This window comes from Dermacentor silvarum, chromosome 1, assembly GCF_013339745.2.
Source record: "Dermacentor silvarum isolate Dsil-2018 chromosome 1, BIME_Dsil_1.4, whole genome shotgun sequence".
Taxonomy (NCBI): domain Eukaryota; kingdom Metazoa; phylum Arthropoda; class Arachnida; order Ixodida; family Ixodidae; genus Dermacentor; species Dermacentor silvarum.
In genome coordinates this window covers 282960805-282980866 of record NC_051154.1, presented here as the reverse complement: position 1 = coordinate 282980866, position 20062 = coordinate 282960805, and the positions used below count along the sequence as shown (strand labels likewise).

The following is a 20062-nucleotide window of genomic DNA, read 5'->3' as shown; positions in this document are numbered from 1 at the left end:
GTATTAAAAGTGTCTAATTGCACTGTAGTATCACAGTGAGAACTAAATCTAATGATATTTCATGAAATTGCAAGTGAATGTGTGTACTTTTCAAGGTAATACGTTTTGGAGTGCCCGTCATACCAGTAACATCAGTATCTTAGAAAAAATGACATACATAGACACATGGCTCATTGCGCAGACGTATACGCGTTCTTATGGCCAGATTTATGCATGCATCCTTGTGTTCAACACCCTTCAGACGTCGATTTAACACCCTTTTTTTAGCAACTTCACACCTTATGTGCCGTATACACCCATATGATAGGGTGTTTTTAACAAAATGGGTGCTAAAAGGCTGTGCAAGGGGGTGTAAATGCGGAAAACACCCATTTTAACACCCTTAAGGGTGTGAAAATGTTTAGTGTGTAGACAGCTGCACCTTTCTTCAACCATGACGCACACTCGTCGCAGCTGAGCCGAACACTCCTGGCCGCTACGTCCCGTACTACTGGAGAAGGGGGCCCGACAATTCTACGGAGATGCTGAGGATTCTGCTCTGGACCAAACTCCAAGGTCACTGGTTTCCCAATTCGAGGACGCGCGGTAGCGGGATGCAGATATACTGCGGCGGCCTCAAGTGCCTGCTCACCAACGAGAGGTACTCGCTGGACTCGACTGAAGCCGTGGTGTTCTACGGGTTGGACTTCGTCATCGGCGACATGCCACCGTACCGTGCCCGGGCGCAGAAATGGGTCTTCTGGAGCATGGAAGCGCCCACTTCCGCCGAGACTAACGAGATGATGTTACTCGGCTCAGCTTCCAACTATACGCAGACCTACAGGTACGTTAAACAACAGCTCTAAACTGGCGCGCGCCACCACTCAAGAATTACGGGACTGTTGTCCTGTTGTCACCAACTAGGCCCAAATGAAAACGCTGTCTATAGGTTTGTTCCGGATGCTCTTGGAGACAAGACTGTCACCTCAGACCTGCATGAGTGATGCAGACATGCGGACATAGGAGTTTTGTTATTCCACGAGTTTGTTATTCCTTCACGGAACGCACATTATAGGGCACTAGAGTATAACCCCATTTCCAGAGACGTGAATTGCACCACCAAGGCTAGTAGCGACATCTTGCCACGGTTTCGTCCAACATAAACGCGTTGGACACGTTTTCGTGATTCATAATAAGTGTTCTTGTCGAAAAAACATATTAGAAAAAAGAATCCTCTATGTTGCCGCCGAAAAATTGCACCAGACAGTTGAGTAGAGTATAAGCTCATAAACACTGGGTGACACCATCTACAGTCACGTTGAGTTCAACCAGAGGGCAGAAAAATATATTTCCATGAATACAATGACAGCCAATCCCAACCAGCTTACCAGCTGGTGGCGAAAGACACTGGTGGTAATATATATAATCAGGAATTATTCGATGAGAAACGCACAAATAAAAAAATAACAAAAAAAACTTTTTTTGATGATTTATGGTTTAACAAACAACAGCAGCACGTCGCTACTGTAATCCACGTCATGCGAAACAATGCGAAGGGATTCACCCAGTGACAGCGGTATGTAACGTACACTTTCCAGAGCGCTTGGATTTAATGTGGACGGAAGCATCAAACCCGTCAGTATAGTCGAGATAAACAAGAGACGTTTGGAGTATTGGTGGAAAACAAGTAGAGGGAAGAGATGGATGCGACCAGATTCGTTACAGGCATAGGTTGTGGTACAAGGTAGGAAGAGTAGTTTTGAGAAATAAAAAAACAATTTTGAAGAGACGTATACAAAAATGCTCGAACGAAAAACACGTATCCTACCTGAATAAATCAACAGGCTAGCTGACTATTTGTCACCGCCCCGTTTCAAAGGGGATGACAATAAATCACCATCGTCTTGAATAAGGCGACTACATGCAAGCATTGTTTTAATGCGATGACAACAGCAAAATATTGACCGCTATTTGCCACCAAATTCGGCAAGCAACCATGTTAGTCCTCCATCTCGCCAGAACTCGCGGCTCATTCCTAACTTTCTTTTGTTACGCTCTGACATGCAGACATGTTGGCACGCAGTTTATCCAAAGTATTTAAATTAGTTTAATAGCCACACGCGCAACAAGCATGCGTAGACACATTTAATATATATTTAGCTGTTTCCTTGTATCTTAACACATTAAATTTAGTTATCTTCAATTGCATGTTTCGCAAAACCCATAAGGAAAGAATATATATAGCAAGATGGCGTGCTCTTAGCATTATCTCAGCTAACAATGTGAAGTGCATTCATCACTGTCGTTGCGGTCCATTTGTATGTAATTTCAAGGGAGTTTTTCGTAGCTTTCGTTAATGAGGACTGCGCTTGCTAGTACTATTCCATTACAAGGTAAACGTGTCATGTATTGCACCCACATACGCTGTATTTCATTGGCGGTCAACATTTATTTTAAAAATATACATTTATTACTTCACTAACGTCACTAACGATTGCGAGCAATGTGGTCTCTCTGGCTGGTGTTTCACCACTTTGCGGCCCACGTCGTATCGCCTATCAGAAAGCTGCACCGCCCAAGCTTACTGATGGCGCCAAGTACCCTCATAACTTATAATTATAACTTATAAGGGTAGTGTAGGCTGCCCGGCTGCAGTGCACGTCTCACACGTGACGCGTTCCGATGGTGGCTATATACGGCGTGCGGCTACATAGCTTCATTATTAATTGCATTAGCGCCGACATTCAACCTAGCTGAGATGATTTCTGTCGGATTTTATTTGCATGCATAATATATATATATATATATATATATATATATATATATATGTACATTAATCTGATGAGAGTTAACACTTGTCTCGCATAATTGTTTATTTGGACTACAGAAAGTTGAGGTAGTTGGTAAGGATTCATCGCGGAATATGGTAAGGCGTGCAGACAAGGACACAAGACACGAGAGCCAGACGAAAAAGTGCTATGCTCAATGGCATCTCCGACAGTAATTAGCTATAGATTATCTTGCTCCGCTGTTGGTTCTCCTTGCGTGCGGCGCCCTCTCAACCTGCCTTGGCACCTTCCGGTCTGACCAATAGGCTAGGGGCACCACACGCCCAAACCGCAGTGTTTCAGTTTGTAAACCACCTCGGACCCGTACGAGACAAAGTTCACGCGGAAAACGCGTTTCAAAATTGGAGGACGCTTAAGCTTCGCTTTTCAGAGTTGAACGCGAAAGCATTAAAAAATCCCTGACCGCTTCTCACGGTTCCCGACGACTGCAGCTTATGCAACCTTAATGGTTACTGGCAAACACTGGCGGCCAACGCTATGCACGTAGGCGAGCTTTCTGGTAGAAACGCGGCCTCTTGCGTGGGCCGATCCCGGAGATTGCGCACAACCGCGCCAAAGAAATTACGTCATTTCCAGGCTTCCGTATTTTGTTTCGCACTTTTAATATTTCACCCTCAGAAGGTTTAACATAAAAGGCATGCGCTGTGGGTGTATTGTTTCATGACCTTTGTTTGTGGATTGTCATTCTCAAAATTCCGGGGAATACCTTTATCAAGAATGCGAGACAAGGTATGAGCAACATTAGTGTTAGAATGGTGTGGAAAAATAATCCGCATATACCGCACGTCATATAATATGGCGTGCGCTATACATATACCTAAATATATTTGGAGGCCCTGCGTGGTTGGGGATGATTTTCTCGGCCGCGGACGCGGGTGCCAGCGCCGACACCGACGCCCACGCCGGATTTTCTGCGACACGGGTCCCATAACGCTGTCGTGTTAAAATGACCACCAGCTTTAATGCCAAGGTTACGCATCAATTACAAGTAGGCTATCCTCGCGTTACAGTAGCCACTGTCGCTTAACGCTAGAAAATGGCCACCATTTCCTCAAGTTTAACTCGGTTGCCGAAAGCAATGATAACAAGGCAAGACTCGTATAGCTATTAACCCCTTAAGGTACCCCTTAAGGTACCCCTTAAGGTACGTTAAAGCGAATGAGGAAGGTCAGCAAAACATCTTGCAATTACTCCTCCCAAAATTACGTGTTCCGTCAAAGGGCCATTGAATGGAAGAGGACGTGCAAAACGGCGAGTCACAAATTCCAGCATGAAACAAAAGGAAATAAAGTCTATTCCACCGTGCAAGCAACCAGCGGATCTTATAAAACTAAAAATGTTTTCTGTTATGATGTTGGAGATCTTCGTAAGAAATGCTTGTGAAACAAAGCACTGTTTATGCTGAGAAAAATGCGAACGGCAGAAGAAATAAATACATTTCTAGTTGTTATCCTTTTGATGAGCAATCACGTCCTGCCAGCTCAAAGAAGGTAACCTACGATGTGGACTGTAAGTAAAAAATGAAATACTACCTCCGTGTGTTCTAGGAATTCCGGGAAATTGAAGTAAACATCGCGTGTTTACTTCACAAGATCGAAGCACAAGTGTTGAGAAGATCGAGATCGAAGCACAAGTGTTGAGAAGATATGCAAGCGCATAAGATTATGTGCTAGGCAAGGCGCTCCTGCACACTAAATTACAAAAGCTCCCGCTCGAAAAATATGCACGAATTGCTCCAACTGAACGCTTCAAATGCCCACATTTCCCTGCTGCAGCATTTGCAATTTCACTTGTGCTTTTGTAACTCAAGGAATTGCTTGATGAAGTCTTACGGTGGAAGAAGCTAAGAAGCCCACGTAATTGTTTGGTTCCCTTAAGGTACATAGGCACACATATGTCCCATAGTGTAACCTTTAGGCTATCAAAAATATACTTTTGAAAAGTGTTTCAATGTTGTTTGAAAAGCCAAAATAAAGAAAAAAATACAATACATCGATAATCTCGCGGCTTATTGGCTTATGTACCTGGGTGGGTTAAATTATTCTATTCCTTATCGCTCAGGCTAAAGAAAGTGGGAAGTAGATACGGTTCTAACGTTGTGTTTAAGGTTTAAGCTAGGTAAGATTTGTTGCCGCCATGCAGAGGAAGAATGAGCAGATAAAAGACAAAAGGCGGAGATAAATTTGCTTCGCAAAAGACGAACAAATTTACGGACGGCCGTATTTGCGTGGTATATAGTGTTCCTATTTCAGCTACAGCCGCTTTTACGTAGGTCACACAGACCGTTGTGTCAATGAGAGATCAAATGAGCATAGAAGGTCGTTAACCGGAGGATCGCCATCTAATCTTTCCTTGCAATGTCGAGATTGTAAATGCATGCCAAAATTCGATCAATGCTCTGTTTTATACAGACACAAGAATTAAGAAACTCGTGTAATGGGCGAGGCCTGGCATATGAATAGTACAGTCCATGGAAACGCAAGCGAGAGCCAGCCTTCCATTAAGTTTCATAAAGAAGAAATGAAATGCCTAAACTGTGATCTCAGGTATGCCCCCGCACGTGTACCTGATTGAGAGGCGGCACTACCTTGTCTGGGAATGCGCAGATAAGTTTTGTATCTACTTTCTTTTCCGCCACAGTGCGCCCTTCAGTTACGGCATTTGTGCTGTCTGGTTCTCTTCTCTTCTCTCCGTGTGTGCAAGCCTTACCTTGTTTATTTGTTTTGATCCGTCGTTTCGGAATTTTCATTTCGCACATATTTTCCCACAGGCAATTTGTATACGGGATAATTTAGGAATACGCATTAGGCCCACCGTAAGTGTATTGAGACTGTCGAAGCTAAAGCTTTCTCAAGTACAAGTTGTAATAGGAGACTGAAGTGCAATATACTTGTGTTGAATTTTGTGTTTTGAACCGGAACAAACAATTGGGTTTTGTGGCGCTCGATATGTAAGTTGGTCCCGATAGGTCGAAATTGGAAGTTACTGGTTGTGCCAGAATACATTGAAACAGCAAACAACCAAATAAGTAATAATGAGAATAGGCTAATTACAATTATAATACTCAGATATATATATATATATCGGTTCCCTTTCTTCTCGTTCATATATATATATATATATATATATATATATATATATATATATATATATACGAACAGAAAGAAACCGAGATGCCCGATATTTATTAATCATGCATCATAAGAAGCCACCAAGCAACGATACCAAGGGCAACATATAGGGGAAATTACTTGTAATTACTAGATGAAATAAAAGAAAAGATAAGTTATTCGAAATAAAATGTATGAAAAAACAACTGACCACAGGTAGGGAACGATCCCACGTCTTTGCATTACGCCTGCGATGCTCTTACCATTGAGAAGTGTTGTACGGAACGGCGTTCCAAGGAGCGGCGTTCCTGGAACTAGTTACTCTTGCGAGGAACGGAGGAACGCCACCGTTCCGTTAAGGGTTGATGGATGATGATGATGAAAAACTTTATTGAATAAAATAAAAGGGAGAGGCAAGGGAGCGGGTAGGGTGGGTCCCTATATAGTCCAGGACTCCAGTGGCCGTTGCCGTACGCTCAGCCTGGTCTAAGAGACCCTTCTGGATCTCCAAGTCAGCTCGAGCGAGGACGGCCTCCCAGGGCTCCCTTAGTGAGGTCAGTATCAGGGGCGAGTTAATGTTCGGTGGCCTACATATACATTGCCACATAATGTGGGGAAGAGAAGGCCGCCCCCCGCACCAGGGACATTGACCGGCATATACTGCTGGCCACATTGCGTGCCACAGTCCCAAGTGCGGAAAGGTGTGAGTTTGGATTTTTCGGTACTTCCGAGCGTCTCCTACTCCGAGCTGCGGATGCGGAAACGCGTAGATTTGTCGTTCGCGACGCTGGTGCTCCAGGATGTCGTGCGGGGTGTGGTTCTTTGCTATTTTACTTGGGGCGTCGTCTGCTCAGTTCGCTAGTTCGCGAGCTAGTGCTTTCGCCCGTTCGTTTCCTGGGACTCCCGAGTGTCCCGAGCACCATGTAATGCCGTGTGATGCACGTAGTGTTTCGCCTAGTAGCTTGAGGGTTATGCGCGGTAGACGTCCGTTTATGAACATCCGGCATGCTGCTTGCGAGTCTGTCAGGACCGCTATCGAGTTCCCGCTTGCGTCTGCTTGTCTGATTGCTAGAGCTATTGCAGTTGCTTCAGCTGTGCTCGTGCAATGGGTGCGCACTGAGGCCGAGATTTTGATGTTTGAGTGTGTGGAGTAGTTTACTGCCGTTAGAACGTGACCATGATGGGACTTTGCGACGTCCGTGTAAATGACATCACGGTGTCCACTGAACTTTTTAGTGAGTTGTCTCGCTCTAGCCGCGCGCCTTGCACCATGATAGAGTGGACTCATGTTCTTCGGAATTGGGGAAACTATCAGCTGTTCTCGTAATGTCTCGGGAACAGAAACGAGATCTTCCTCGCAGTAATGGGGTCGAATAGGGAAATTTAAATCCGCAAGGACCCGTCTCCCTGCCTTAGAGCGGTCGAGGCGTTCCCTTTGCCCCAGCATAGTCGCTGCCCTCAGTTCCTCGTAAGTATTATGGAGTCCAAGCACTTGTAATTTCTCGTTGGACGTGCTGGGTGGGAGTCCTAGTGCCGCTTTATACGCCATACGTATTATTACGTCCACTTCTTTGGTTTCGCTAGGGCTGAGCTCTTGATACGGCAGGCTATACGTGACCCTATTTAGTACAAACGCGTGCACTAGTCGGATGGCCTCCGCCTCGGTTAGACCTCTGCCTTTCCTCGTTACTCTGCTTATCATGCGAGCTATTTGTTTGGTGGTCGTTTTTAACGTTTTGATAGTGAAGTCCGCTCTGCGGTTTTCTTGTAGCCATAGGCCTAGGATCCGGAGTCTTTGTTTTTCCTGGATTTCCCTGTTACCTAACCATAGGCTAACGCTTTGATCTTTCCGATAGTTTCGGCCGTGTAGCCTTACCCATTCTGATTTGTCTGGCGCGCAGGACATGCCGCTTTGTTCTGCAAAATCATTTACAGTTTCTATCGCTTCTTGTAAGACTTGTTCTTTATACCCTAGAGGGCCTGTTGTCGCCCACAGGGTAATGTCATCCGCATACAACGATAATTTTAAGTCTGGAATTGGCTCTAGCCGTCTTGCTAGTCTGTTCATGCCTAAATTGAATAAAAGGGGCGAAAGGATGGCCCCTTGAGGGGTACCCTTACCTGGCATGTCGAATTTATCTGACCTGATGTTTTCTATTCCTATCGTGGCTTTCCTGTCTGTGAAGAAGGAGCGTATATAATTGTACATTTTCTCCCCACATTCTACTCTTTCTAGTTCCTCAAGTATGAGCGTGTGCGACATGGTGTCGAATACACTTTTGAGATCAAGCGCGACTACCACGTGCTCCCCTCCCGTAGGTATATTGCTTAGGGCCTCCTCTTTAAGCCTGAGAAATACGTCCTGAGTTGATAGGTGTTGCCTAAAGCCGTACATGTAGTCTGATAGGAGGCTACGATCTTCTAGGTGATTCGTGAGCCTCGTGTGAATTACTTTTCAAAGAGTTTCCCTAGGCATGATGTGAGGGATATCGGACGTAAGTTCTGCAGACTGCGAGCCTTGCCTGCTTTTGGGATGAGTATGACGGTGGCATCTTTCCACTGTTGTGGAAGGTGCCCCGTCTCCCAGATCTGATCGTTGAAATAGTGTACTAAGCGCTCAAGCTGCTCGTCACTTAAATTGCGGAGCATGGGATTGGTGACCCTATCTTCCCCTGGTGCTGAATTTTTCCTAAGGGCTTGTGCGGCAGCAAAAAGCTCTGCTTTAGTTAGAGGGGCATCTAGCGCATCATTTTCTATACCTGAGTAACCGCGCGTGACATAATCGGGGTCTTTTGCTCCAAAGTATCGCTGCCTAAGTTCCTGAAGTAATCTGTCATTGTCGCCTTGGTATGTGCCGGTTAGTGTTCTGAGGGTTCGCGTAGTTGCGGTCTTTGTGTTTTCTGGATCTATCATACTTCTTAGGATGGCCCAGGTTCTCGCTGTCGATAGGGTCCCCCTAAGGGAATCAGTAAACTGGGCCCAGTTTTCTGCTTGTAGTTTACGTGCGTATTCGCTCGCCTGGGCCGAGATTTCTGCGATCCTTATTCTTAATTTTCTGCTTAGTCTTTGTCGATTCCATCTTTTGGTAAGTCCTCGTCTGCAGTCCCACAAATGTAGCAGGTGCGGGTCGACCACTGGGTTTTCCGTCGTTAATGTAATTTTTTTGGTAGAGGCTTCGTAGGCCTCTTTAAGGCCCTGCGCCCATTGCTCCGCATTTGCCGGCGGGTTTAAGGGAAATGGGTACTGGCGATATGCCGGCCAATCCGTCATAGATGCGGAACCGAGGTCGCGTTTGAGTTTGGGAGTGGTGGTGGAAAAGCTTATTATGAAATGGTCGCTCCCCAGGTTTTCCTGTAAGTTTTGCCAGTGACCATATCTAACGTTCAGCGAAAAAGTGAGGTCTGGGTACGTGTCGGCGCTTACGCTGTTCCCTGTCCTAGTAGGTGCCGAGGGCAGCGTTTCCAGCTGTAGGCCTGTATTTTCTACGGCGTGAAGGAGTAATTTGCCCTTCCGTGTATCTCTTCTGTATCCCCAGTTTGTGTGTGGAGCATTAAAGTCTCCCACGAGAACTAGTCTGTCTTTCCTCTCCATGTTTCCCATGGCGTGGGTAATTATAGACGCAAAATCCGTGCCTCTGTCTTTAGGTGGGCTATAGATATTGATTATTTGGGTTTTGGCGCGTCCTCTCTTAGTTGGAAAGAGTTCCACTATATGGTGTTGTGTTTGAGCGTTAGGAAGGTACCTAACGGTCGACGAGATCCCTTTGCTAACCAGCGTCGCGATCCTGGGATAATCCGGGTTGTGATGTGTATAGTAGTCGCGCAATTTAACCGTGCATTTGCCAATTTCTTGCAGGCATATAATGTCCGGCTTAACAATCGCCTTGTCGATGTAGCACTGTAGGGCTGCCGCCTTTTTTTTGGAAACTGCGGCGATTCCAGTGCCAAATTTCAACGATTTCGTGTGTTTTGGCCTGATTAGTGGCCATGGCCTGTGACACCCTCTGCATCCGTGGAGTCAGAGACTACTCCGTTTTTGGCTTTTCGAAGGGTAGGTGCATTTGGGCTACCTGCAGCACGCTTACGATTCAAGTGTTTTTGATTGGTGGCTAGCTCGTCGACTTGCTCTTTAAATGTTTTAAAATCGTCGTATAATTGCTTCTGGAAATTTTGTATTCCCTGCATTTGCTGCATTATTTGCTGTAGCATCGCTTCTATCGGTTTTTGAGACGACGGGATATTTTCTTCCGCTACTGTGGTTTTCGGTTGTTCTACTTTAGCCATTTGTTTAATCTGTCCTCTGAGGGCGGCAATTTCCTGTTTGACTTCTTTTAGGGTTTGTTTGAGCATGCGATTTTCTGCTAAGACTCTCTGGTACTCGGGATTTGATGTAATGGGAGCCCCGGTTTTGACCATTACCGTCCAGCTCACCTTTTTGTGATCTGTGTTCTCCGACTTGTTCCCTGGAGCCCTGGGCTTAGGGTTGAGCTGCGGGTAGTGGGGTTTTGGGCGGGGGATATCTATGTCCTCGTCTCCTGTGCTCGATCTTGACCGGGACTGGGAGCGTGATGCCTTCTTGGACCTCTTCGGGTTGGCTGGATTTGATGTTCTGGTGCGGGATCTCGATCGTGATTCACCTCTGGCTTTTGTCTTGTGTTCTCTGTGTAGCGAAGGCCATTCCTCCTCTTCGTCCTCCGAGTCATCCGAGCTGAGCCATCTTGGTCCTGGTGGTGGCTGCTTGGGTGTGTCTTTCCAAGGGTTCTTAATACGTGTTTTTATGGAGGCACGGGGGCGTGCTTGAGGCTTTAGTCTTCTCTTACATTCCTTGTCTCCTGTTAAATGTTCCCCACCACAAGAGTCACAGATGGGGAGGCATTCGTGGTCCGCCTGGGGTTCTTTCGTGCCACACGTGCGGCAGACTGGCAGATCAGGCTGTGGGCATACGTCTGTGCGGTGCCCGGTCTGTCGGCACGCGTTACAAAATATAATAGTGTTCTTATATGGGTAGCACGCCAACTCACCACCCATGTAATATACGTATCGTGGTATGATGGATCCGTAAAAGGTAATGACTGCGGTTTTGGTATCGCCGAGCATTCGTGCTCGGAGTATCTCGACTCCTTGCGTGCGGATTCGTAGATTCGCCATCAGCGATTCGGCAGGGGTGTGAGACGCTAGGCCGTGTATTACACCTTTGCCGGTGCCTTCCCCAGTGGCCACGTATGCATTAACGGCATGCATTCTTCCATTAACGTTTAGGCTCGTTATGCGACGGATGTGGTCTGCCGTAGTTTCGTCCGACGTCGACACAATGAATATGTTGCACCCTGGTTTTAGTCTCAGGAGGAACTTGTCGCCACTTACTTGACCTCGGCAGGCTGTAATCACGGCTTCAGCGAGTTGTGGGCTTGTTAGGTTTTTCATTGGCAGTCCTTGATGCGGACGAAACACCACTTTAAAGTCCTCTCTCGGCAGCGGTGGTAGCTTCCGGAAAAAGGGTTTCCGTCTCGCGGTGGGTGTCGATTTTGATTGATGCGGCTGGCTGGTCTTGTCTTTGCTTTCTTCGACGTTTTTCTTCAGTTTCTTGCCCTGCGCCAAGGCTTTCTTCTGGCGTAGCGTTAGCACTGTTTGCCAGCCGTCCTCGTCACCGGCTGGGTTTCTGGATCGTTTTTGCATGGACGCTCGGGGGCCGCGTTGGCTACCTTGCTCCGGTGTATCGGCGTCTTGGTATTCCATGCTGTCGCGCTCAGGATCGGAGGCGTCAGCTAGCCGCATCGATGTCTTGCTATTCGTCGGGTTCCCCTGCGCCGCCGCAGCCGCCGCCGCAGCTGTCGAGGCGGTCGCCATTGTCACCGTCTGTTGCAAGCACGCCATCAGCGTTCCCGCGTTGCAGCTGCCGCTTCCCTACTCGTTGGAAGGCTTAGCGGTCCTGCTACGGGGTGGAAGTCTTCTTAGAGTCGTAGCGGCGTGAAAAACGGCCCCAGGTCCAAAACTGTGATGTCCTCTGGTGCCGCTTGACTTCGTCAATGCAATGATACCAATCTTTCCCGGGTGCTGAGGAGGTAACCCAGAAAAACGCATCAAAACTGTGGAGCTCGATGCGGTGACGTCCGCACTAGTCGGCGTCCGCTCCGCCACCAGAACACTAATGAAAAGATGAATGTACATAAAATAGTTATGGAAAGAAGACTGTAGAGAAAACAAAGTGCAAGGTAAATACAAAATAAAAAGGAGGACAGAGGCAAATGAACAATGTTTGAAACTGCGACACAACAACGCAAAGCTCGCAAAAGAACAATGACAGCGTGTTATGAAAAATATAGAGATCATGAAAATAAGCTTTGTAAAGACTGAGGATTCTTTTGACGGTTTAATGTTGGTGGTGACAGCCAGGAACATGGAAAGGTCTATGTTCTGTGGTGATCTTGCGTGGGATACGAAACATTATACGTGAAGGAGTTTGAAACGAAACAGAAGGTCAGCGCGATTACGTTGGCAGTGAAGTATGGGCAATGATAGTAATGCAACAGTGCTAGAACGAAGTCCAGTGGCTGTGTTAACAAAAAAATAATAAATATTATTATTATAATTATTATATATATTATTTTAGACAACGGCATTGCGCGATTTTCCTCCCAAGTGTGCGTATACAAAGGCTGTCGTCAGGGGCATACGTGGCGATCATGTCGCCTGAGACCTCATAGTTTCTATATTGTAGGGGCGTGCGAATAGCAATGCACATAAAACGAGTCTCGAGTACTAGTACATTTACAACGTTACCGAGATTGTCATCGCACAGCTTACTATGATGCGTCGTTGAATAAACGAACGCAAACGTTGAATATTAGGAGCAAATAAGCTGTTTATTATGCCGCATATATTTACTCGGGACTCATTGCTGTGTGCAGATGATAACGGTCTAGCCGGCAAAGTTTGACTCCCTGATATATATATTGTGAGCGCATTTTGCGCATATCGTCGTCGTCATCTGTACAAACGACTCATCATCTTGTGTGAGCGCTATTTGTGCATATCGTCGTCGTCATCTGTACATACGACTCATCATCATCGTTTGTCTCGTGCGGTGCTTCGTCTCTGACTCGGGCGACTGCTCGGAAATAAAGGCATCGCATCGGTCAACGTCTCACAAGTGGTGGAGGTGCAGAAACCAACCCATCCACCAGTGCTGCTACCACCTCTGCTCAGCCAGCTGGGCCTACCTGGACGGTGAACACCACACACCGCGATCCTCCCGTCTTTGCCGGCCCCCGCGGCGACGACGTGGACGATTGGCTCGATCACTACAACAGAGCCAGCAACGCCAACCATTGGGACGACACGCACACATTGCGGTATGTCTCCTTTTACCTAACCGAAGTTGCGAAGACGTGGTTTTTTAACCACGAAAGTGACTTTTCGGACTGGCCATCGTTCACCCAGCAATTTCGCCAGATATTCGGCATGTCGTCTGGACGCTCCGAAATCGCCAAACAGAGGCTGGCAACGCGCGTACAAGACCAGGACGAGTCCTATACATCCTACATTGAGGACGTCCTCGTTCTCTGCCGCCGCGCGCAGAGTGACATGGCGGAAGCTGACCACGTTCGCCACATACTGAAGGGCATCAACACAGTCGCCTTTAATGCTCTCGTCATGCAGAGCCCAAACTGCGTTGGTGATATTATCTCAGCATGTCAACGTCTAGACACGTTCCAGTCTATTCGCCTGCCACGCGCCTCTTGCGACCCTCGTCTCAACGGTGATGCTGAGTTGCGAGCCCTGATACGCACTCTGATGTGGGCGGAACTTCACGGACACCTTTCTGGACCTGCGACACTTGCGACCGTTCGCCCCGCTCCTACTGGACTGCGTGACATCATCAAGGACGAACTGGTGTCGATGACAAACGCCCCAATGGAATAGTCTACTGGACCATTTTGTCCGCCAAGTTGTGCCGAAATTGCCTCCCGGCCTCCCTCGACCGTTCAATCTCCACCTGCCGAAGCTTACCGCGACACCCTAGCTTCGCTGGAAGCGAATACTCCTGCACAGCCGTACTACTCTTCGTGGCGGTCGTCGCGCCCGGTTTGTTTCTACTGCGGTATTCGCGGCCACATTTCTCGCTGCTGCCGTCGGCATCAGCAGGATGAAAGGCGGGGCTATGCTACCTTTGAGCGAGATAGCGCACCTATAGGTTTTATTACTATATACGTTCCCGGGCGTCACCCAGGTGAAAGGCGAGGCTTCGCCAACTTTGAGCGAGACAGGACACCAGGGCCAGATTCCTATGTTCCCGGACCGTACACAACCTCCTCTGGTCGCTCTCCTTCACCTTCCCAGGACATGGCTCGAGCATCCCGTCACCCCGGCGTCGCTCTCCTTCACCTTACCGCCGTTCCTCATCGCCCTTGCGTGCTGCTTCCAATGTTGTGGACACCTGCTCGGAAAACTAGAGGCTGCAGTTTTTGGAGGATAAACTGCATCGTGTCGGACTGTCCCAATTCCTCCTGCTCGCCCCGCCAATTTGCTCTCGGTTTGTGTGGAAGGTGTTTCCGTCGACGCCCTTGTAGATACTGGAGCCGCCATTTCTGTTATACATCGTGAACTGTGCTTTCGTCTGCGAAAAGTGCAAACGCCGTATGTTGGTCCGGTCCTATGTGGTGCCAATGACGTTCCCATCTTTCCTACCAGACAGTGCACAGCTCGCGTTCTGATGGACGGTATTCGTCATCATGTGCAACTTGCGCTGCTTTCGACGTGCGCTCATCATATTATACTATAGGATGGGACTTCCTGTCCACTGCTTCTGCACTAATTTCGTGCGGCGACCCAAGGATTCACATCGGCGACACCGAGACTTATCCAGATTTCGATTCCCCGTGTCCCAGCCTTATTGCAGCAGCGGATTTTCTTATCCCACCAGACGAAGAACGTATTCTTACCGTTGGGTCAACACACATTGTCGACGGAGACGCATTGGTTGTACTTTCTCAGCGCTGCATTTCTCGAGGACTCGCCATCGCTTCTTGCTTGGTCCGGTTCTCGAGTGGCTATGCCAGCCTCACAGCCTTTAATGCGACTCCTGAGCCACTACTACTGCCGAAAGGGTCTACTGTCGCCAAGCTCGCCGACGCTGCGCGGTATGTGTCGTCAGTGTTTCGCCTGCCACATCTTCCGCGCATTGTACGCCCGCAGAAGGCCACACTAGTGCTATTAAGGCCAGCTTGAGTGCAGCTCTCAATCCGGCCCAGACCAATGCACTCCTCACCATTTTAATGAAGCATGAAGCTTGTTTTGACGTTTCTTCACGAGGCCTGGGTAAGACCACTGTAACTACTCATCGAATTGAAACAGACGGCTCTCGCATCATTCGCCGTCGCCCGTACCGTGTGTCACCTTCGGAGCGAAAAGTTATAGAACAAGTGAACGACATGCTGACACGCAACATTATAAGGCCTTCAGCAAGCCCTTGGTCTTCTCCTGTTGTGCTTGTTAAAGAAAAAAGGATGGTTCTGTGCGCTTTTGCATCGATTATAGGGCGCTAAACAAAATTACCCGTAAGGATGTTTATCCAATGCCTCGTATTGACGATGCTTTGGATACCTTACAAGGTGCCGAGAATTTCTCGAGCCTCGACTTGTGCTCCGGATATTGGCAGATTCCCATGCATGAGCTAGATAAAGAAAAGACTGCGTTTGCTACACCTGATGGCCTTTTCGAATTTAACGTGATGCCTTTTGGACTGTGCAATTCACCAGCTACGTTTGAACGTATGATAGATACAGTACTCCGTGGTTTAAAATGAAAGACCTGCCTTTGTTACTTGGACGACATTGTCATCTTTTCGTCGAGTTTCTCCCAGCACCTACCACGTCTAGACCAAGTTCTCGCGTGTCTAGCAAAAACTGGTATCCAACTCAATACTAAAAAGTGTCGCTTTGCAAGCCGAAGCATTAAAGTATTGGGCCGCGTCGTCAGTAAGCATGGCATCCAGCCTGATCCCGATAAAATCGCTGCAGTACTGCAATTTCCGCCACCAACCGCACTTAAAGAACTCCGCAGCTTTCTAGGACTGGCGTCCTACTTCTGCCGCTTTGTCCGTGACTTCGCCACCATCGCCGCTCCTCTACACAAACTTCTGACTTCGAGCGCGTCCTTTGTGTGGTCGAACGATTGTGAAGCCGCCTTCCAGACCCTCAAACGAGTTCTCACGTCAGGGCCCGTGCTCCGTCATTTCGATGCAACGGCCCCGACTATTCCACACACTGATGCCAGTGGGCATGGAATTGGCGCTGTCCTGCTGCAGCGGAATCAGAAGTCCGAAGAGCAAGTCGTGGCTTATGCAAGTCGTGCTCTTTCTCCTGCTGAGCGCAGCTACACGATTACAGAACAGGAATGCCTCGCCATCGTGTGGTCAATACAAAAAAAGTTGTTGCAGTTTCACCTGAAAGGCGAAGCATCAATTGCGATAGCAAATTTGTAGAGAGCTATACGGAGTAATGATATTAGCTTTATCAGCTGTATAAACTTGGACATGCAGCAGCACCGGCAACACGCAGAACTGTTGTCGACGCCGTCGGCGTTTTGCCAGCGTTCACACAAAATGCGTGCGGCGTTGCTGACTGTTGCCGGAGCCTCTGATATAAATAGGCACTGGGTGCCGCAGCTAAACGTCACCTCCCTTTCCTCCCCCCCCCCCGGCCTTTCGCGCGTCGGAAGAAGGCGCGTTTCCTCTACATATATGGTGATTGTAAAGGAGGAAACAGACGCCTACTTCTGCAGGCCTTATGGGAGCACGGCGCCGAACGCGCGTTTGTTCTCCGCCGTGGGTTCACTCCCCATGAAAACGCGCGTCCCTCGCGCCCTTTCACTCGCACATACAGCGTTCGGCGGCGCGCGGCGACGATTTCATCTCCATTGACGTCATACGGAACCTCACGGCGACGGCGACGGCAGAAATCTGCTTTTGAGTGTCCATATAATTGCTATCGCAATAAAATTTCGTCCCTATCTCTACGGCCGCCATTCCACACTTGTGACCGACCATCATGCTCTCTGTTGGTTGTCGTCCCTGAAAACGCTCGACATCCCTTCCAGCCGGTCCTCTGCAGCCTCTACCATGCCCGTCCACCCCCTTCGAAATTGTGGGCATAGACTTGTACGGGCCCCTCCCACTCACGCCCGCTGGTCACCGCTGGATCGTTACCGCAGTGGATCATCTAACGCGGCACGCTGAGACAGCTGCTCTTCGCTCTGGTACTGCCTCCGAAGTCGCCGAGTTTTTCGTGCACAGTATCGTTTTGCGCCACGGCGCACCTCGTGTCCTCCTGAGTGACCGTGGCAAGACGTTCCTATCGCATGTCCTACGTGAAGTCCTCCAGGCCTCGGACACCATCCATAAGACCACATCATCGTACCATCCGCAAACAAATGGTCTTACGGAGCGTTTTCATCGAACTTTATCTGACATGATGTCAATGTATGTTCGACCCGATCACACCAACTGGAACACCATCCTACCTTTTGTGGCGTTTGCGTATAATACTGCCGTCCAACGTACAACCAATTACAGTCCATTCTTCCTTGTGTACGGTCGTGCGCCGTCTTTCGTCTTGGACACTACACTCCTTTCAGCACCTGCTGCTCCATCCGCATCTCTTCCTGAAGAATTTGCCGCTCGTATCTCCCGGTGCCGTGAAATTGCCCGCGCCAACACCGCTACCATTCAGGACAAAAGGAAAATTCGCTATGATGCGACGCGTCGCGTTGCTTCGTTCCGCCCAGACGACGAAGTTCTTTTGTGGACACCTGTTCGCGCACCGGGGCTCAGTGAAAAATTTCTCCACAGATATCTCGGCCCCTACACCGTTTTGCAACGAACTTCGGCCGTTAACTACCGCGTCACTCCTGTCAGCTCAGCTACTGACCGCCGCCGCCGCACTACGGAAATTGTTCACGTATCTCGCCTGAAACCCTACATGCGCCGTACGTATACCCTTTCTAGCTTGCGGTCTTGCTGACCGCTTTCCTGAAGGGGGGGGGGGGGGGGGGGGGAGTTAGTGTGAGCGCATTTTGCGCATATCGTCGTCGTCATCTGTACAAACGACTCATCATCTTGTGTGAGCGCTATTTGTGCATATCGTCGTCGTCATCTGTACATACGACTCATCATCATCTTTTGTCTCGTGCGGTGCTTCGTCTCTGACTCGGGCGACTGCTCGGAAATAGAGGCATCGCATCGGTCAACGTCTCACAAAAATATATACATACATGTATGTATGTAACTCCCCGACCCGCCGCGGTAGCTCAGTCCGCGAAGGCGTTGCGCTGCTGAGCACGAGATCGCGGGATCGAATCCCGGCCGCGGTGGCCGCATTTTGATGGAGGCGAAATGCAAAAACGCCCGTGTGCTTGCGTTGTAGTGCACGTTAAAGAACCCCAGGTGGTCCAAATTAATCACAGTGCAGGGTAGTAAACCAGATCTTCTGTTCTCGCTTACTTCCTTCCGTTTCGTTTTTCTTCTCTTTTTTACACTTTTGCTGCAAACGATTGACCGCGCACTCTTGATGATGTAAAAGAAATGAAAAAAGAAATGTGCAGATCCCGCGCACTGTGGCAATCTATGTAATGCGAAGCATTTTGCAGCTACCCGGGCTATCCAGCATTGCTTGGGGTTCCGCAAAACAATACCAGGTGGTCCAACGTGTTCCTGTAAATTGAGTGGTTGCGTGTGACTGGGTCGCGAGCATGCGTGGGTGTGACGACAGCAGCATCGCGACAACCAACGTTGTAGACGATCGTGTGATGGCAATGGCCTAATGTCTGCGCCGGCCGTTCGACCGGAGCCGATACGAGGTGGCGATTGTTGGGTATGGCCATGGGTATCGGACAAGCCTAAGCGATGAGAAACACGGATTGTGACGTCATCAGCGAATACGTGTTATACAATCGTACGTTCACATGGCTGTTTCATGTGGTGCATGCTAAAACGGTGATGGCATTTGTACTTCGGCGAAGAAATGTGCACACTTGATTAACTTGGGCGATTGTGAAGTCTGTTGTACAACGCCGCACAGTTTCAACGCAGCGTAAGCTGCTGCGAGGAAAGTACTGGTCTAAGTGGGCCGTTCCAGGAGATAGTGCAGTCTAACACAGCACCTCAAAGCGCGAGCTTTGAGGTGCCGTGTTAGACTGCACAAGGGCAAGGACGTTCTTTTTTTTAAATTTACTCTTTGCATATACCTTTTGGGGCATTACATGCGCACTTTAGTACATTTATCAACCTTTAGACGCAGTACACAAGCAGCAGCAAACTTTGAACAGCAGACTCTCAAGCAACGAATTTTTTTCAGATAACAGTGCGACTTTTTCAGCGACATTGCGGTTCCCAATTCCTATTGCCTAAAGAACTTGTTTGAATCAACTTGTTCGGGCATATGGTGTCTTGGGGGCGGCAGAAATTCCATCACAATCTCGTACCACCGCATCTTTCAACAGTTTATTTTTCGTAAAACTTGACACAATATCCGTAATGTCGTAGAACGACCACCAATTCGTAAAGTTTACAAAAAATTCATGAAAGTTGGCCAGGATGTCTCTGTCTACTGTGGCTACAATGAAATTTATCGCACATTTGCTCCGATTTTAGGGCTGGCCGCGCACAGTTGGTGATTGAAAATATTAAGTTGTGTGTGGGTGATTAACGTGCCGACCCTGCACTATGGGTTACACCGTATAGGAGAAGGGGTATCGGATTAATTTTTACCACCCGAGGTTCTTTAACGTGCATCTATATCTAAGTATATATTTCTAAGTACAAGTGCATCTTGCTTTCCGCCCCCATAGGAATGCGTTAGCCGCCATCTGAAATGTTGATGGCGTGTACTCTCATGCCGTGATGCGAACCAAAGAATGCCTGGAACGCTGAAGAAGACTCATCCGCTAACCCTTTCGGATCGCGCATGGCACGATTCTGTTCCATCCCTGTTTATTTTAAATTTAGTTTCACAACAGGTATTTTTAATTTAGTGTTCATTTTATTTATTTCTAATTTTATTGATACTTTTTCATTCAACTTACTTATTTAGTGTCTATTTTATTTGTTTGCTATTGTGACCTATATGCC

At 48.1% G+C, this 20062-nt stretch overlaps 1 protein-coding gene across 1 annotated transcript; it reads right to left on the bottom strand.

Moving 5' to 3' along the window:
* Nucleotides 1-965: 965 nt before the first annotated feature.
* LOC119441052 (nucleolar and coiled-body phosphoprotein 1-like) lies at nucleotides 966-11784 on the bottom strand. Its single transcript, XM_037705778.1, has 3 exons — nucleotides 11640-11784; nucleotides 10369-10769; nucleotides 966-971 (listed from the first exon to the last, which is right to left on the bottom strand). The coding sequence occupies exons 1-3, from the start codon at nucleotides 11782-11784 to the stop codon at nucleotides 966-968; spliced, it is 552 nt and encodes a 183-aa protein (XP_037561706.1).
* Nucleotides 11785-20062: the final 8278 nt, after the last annotated feature.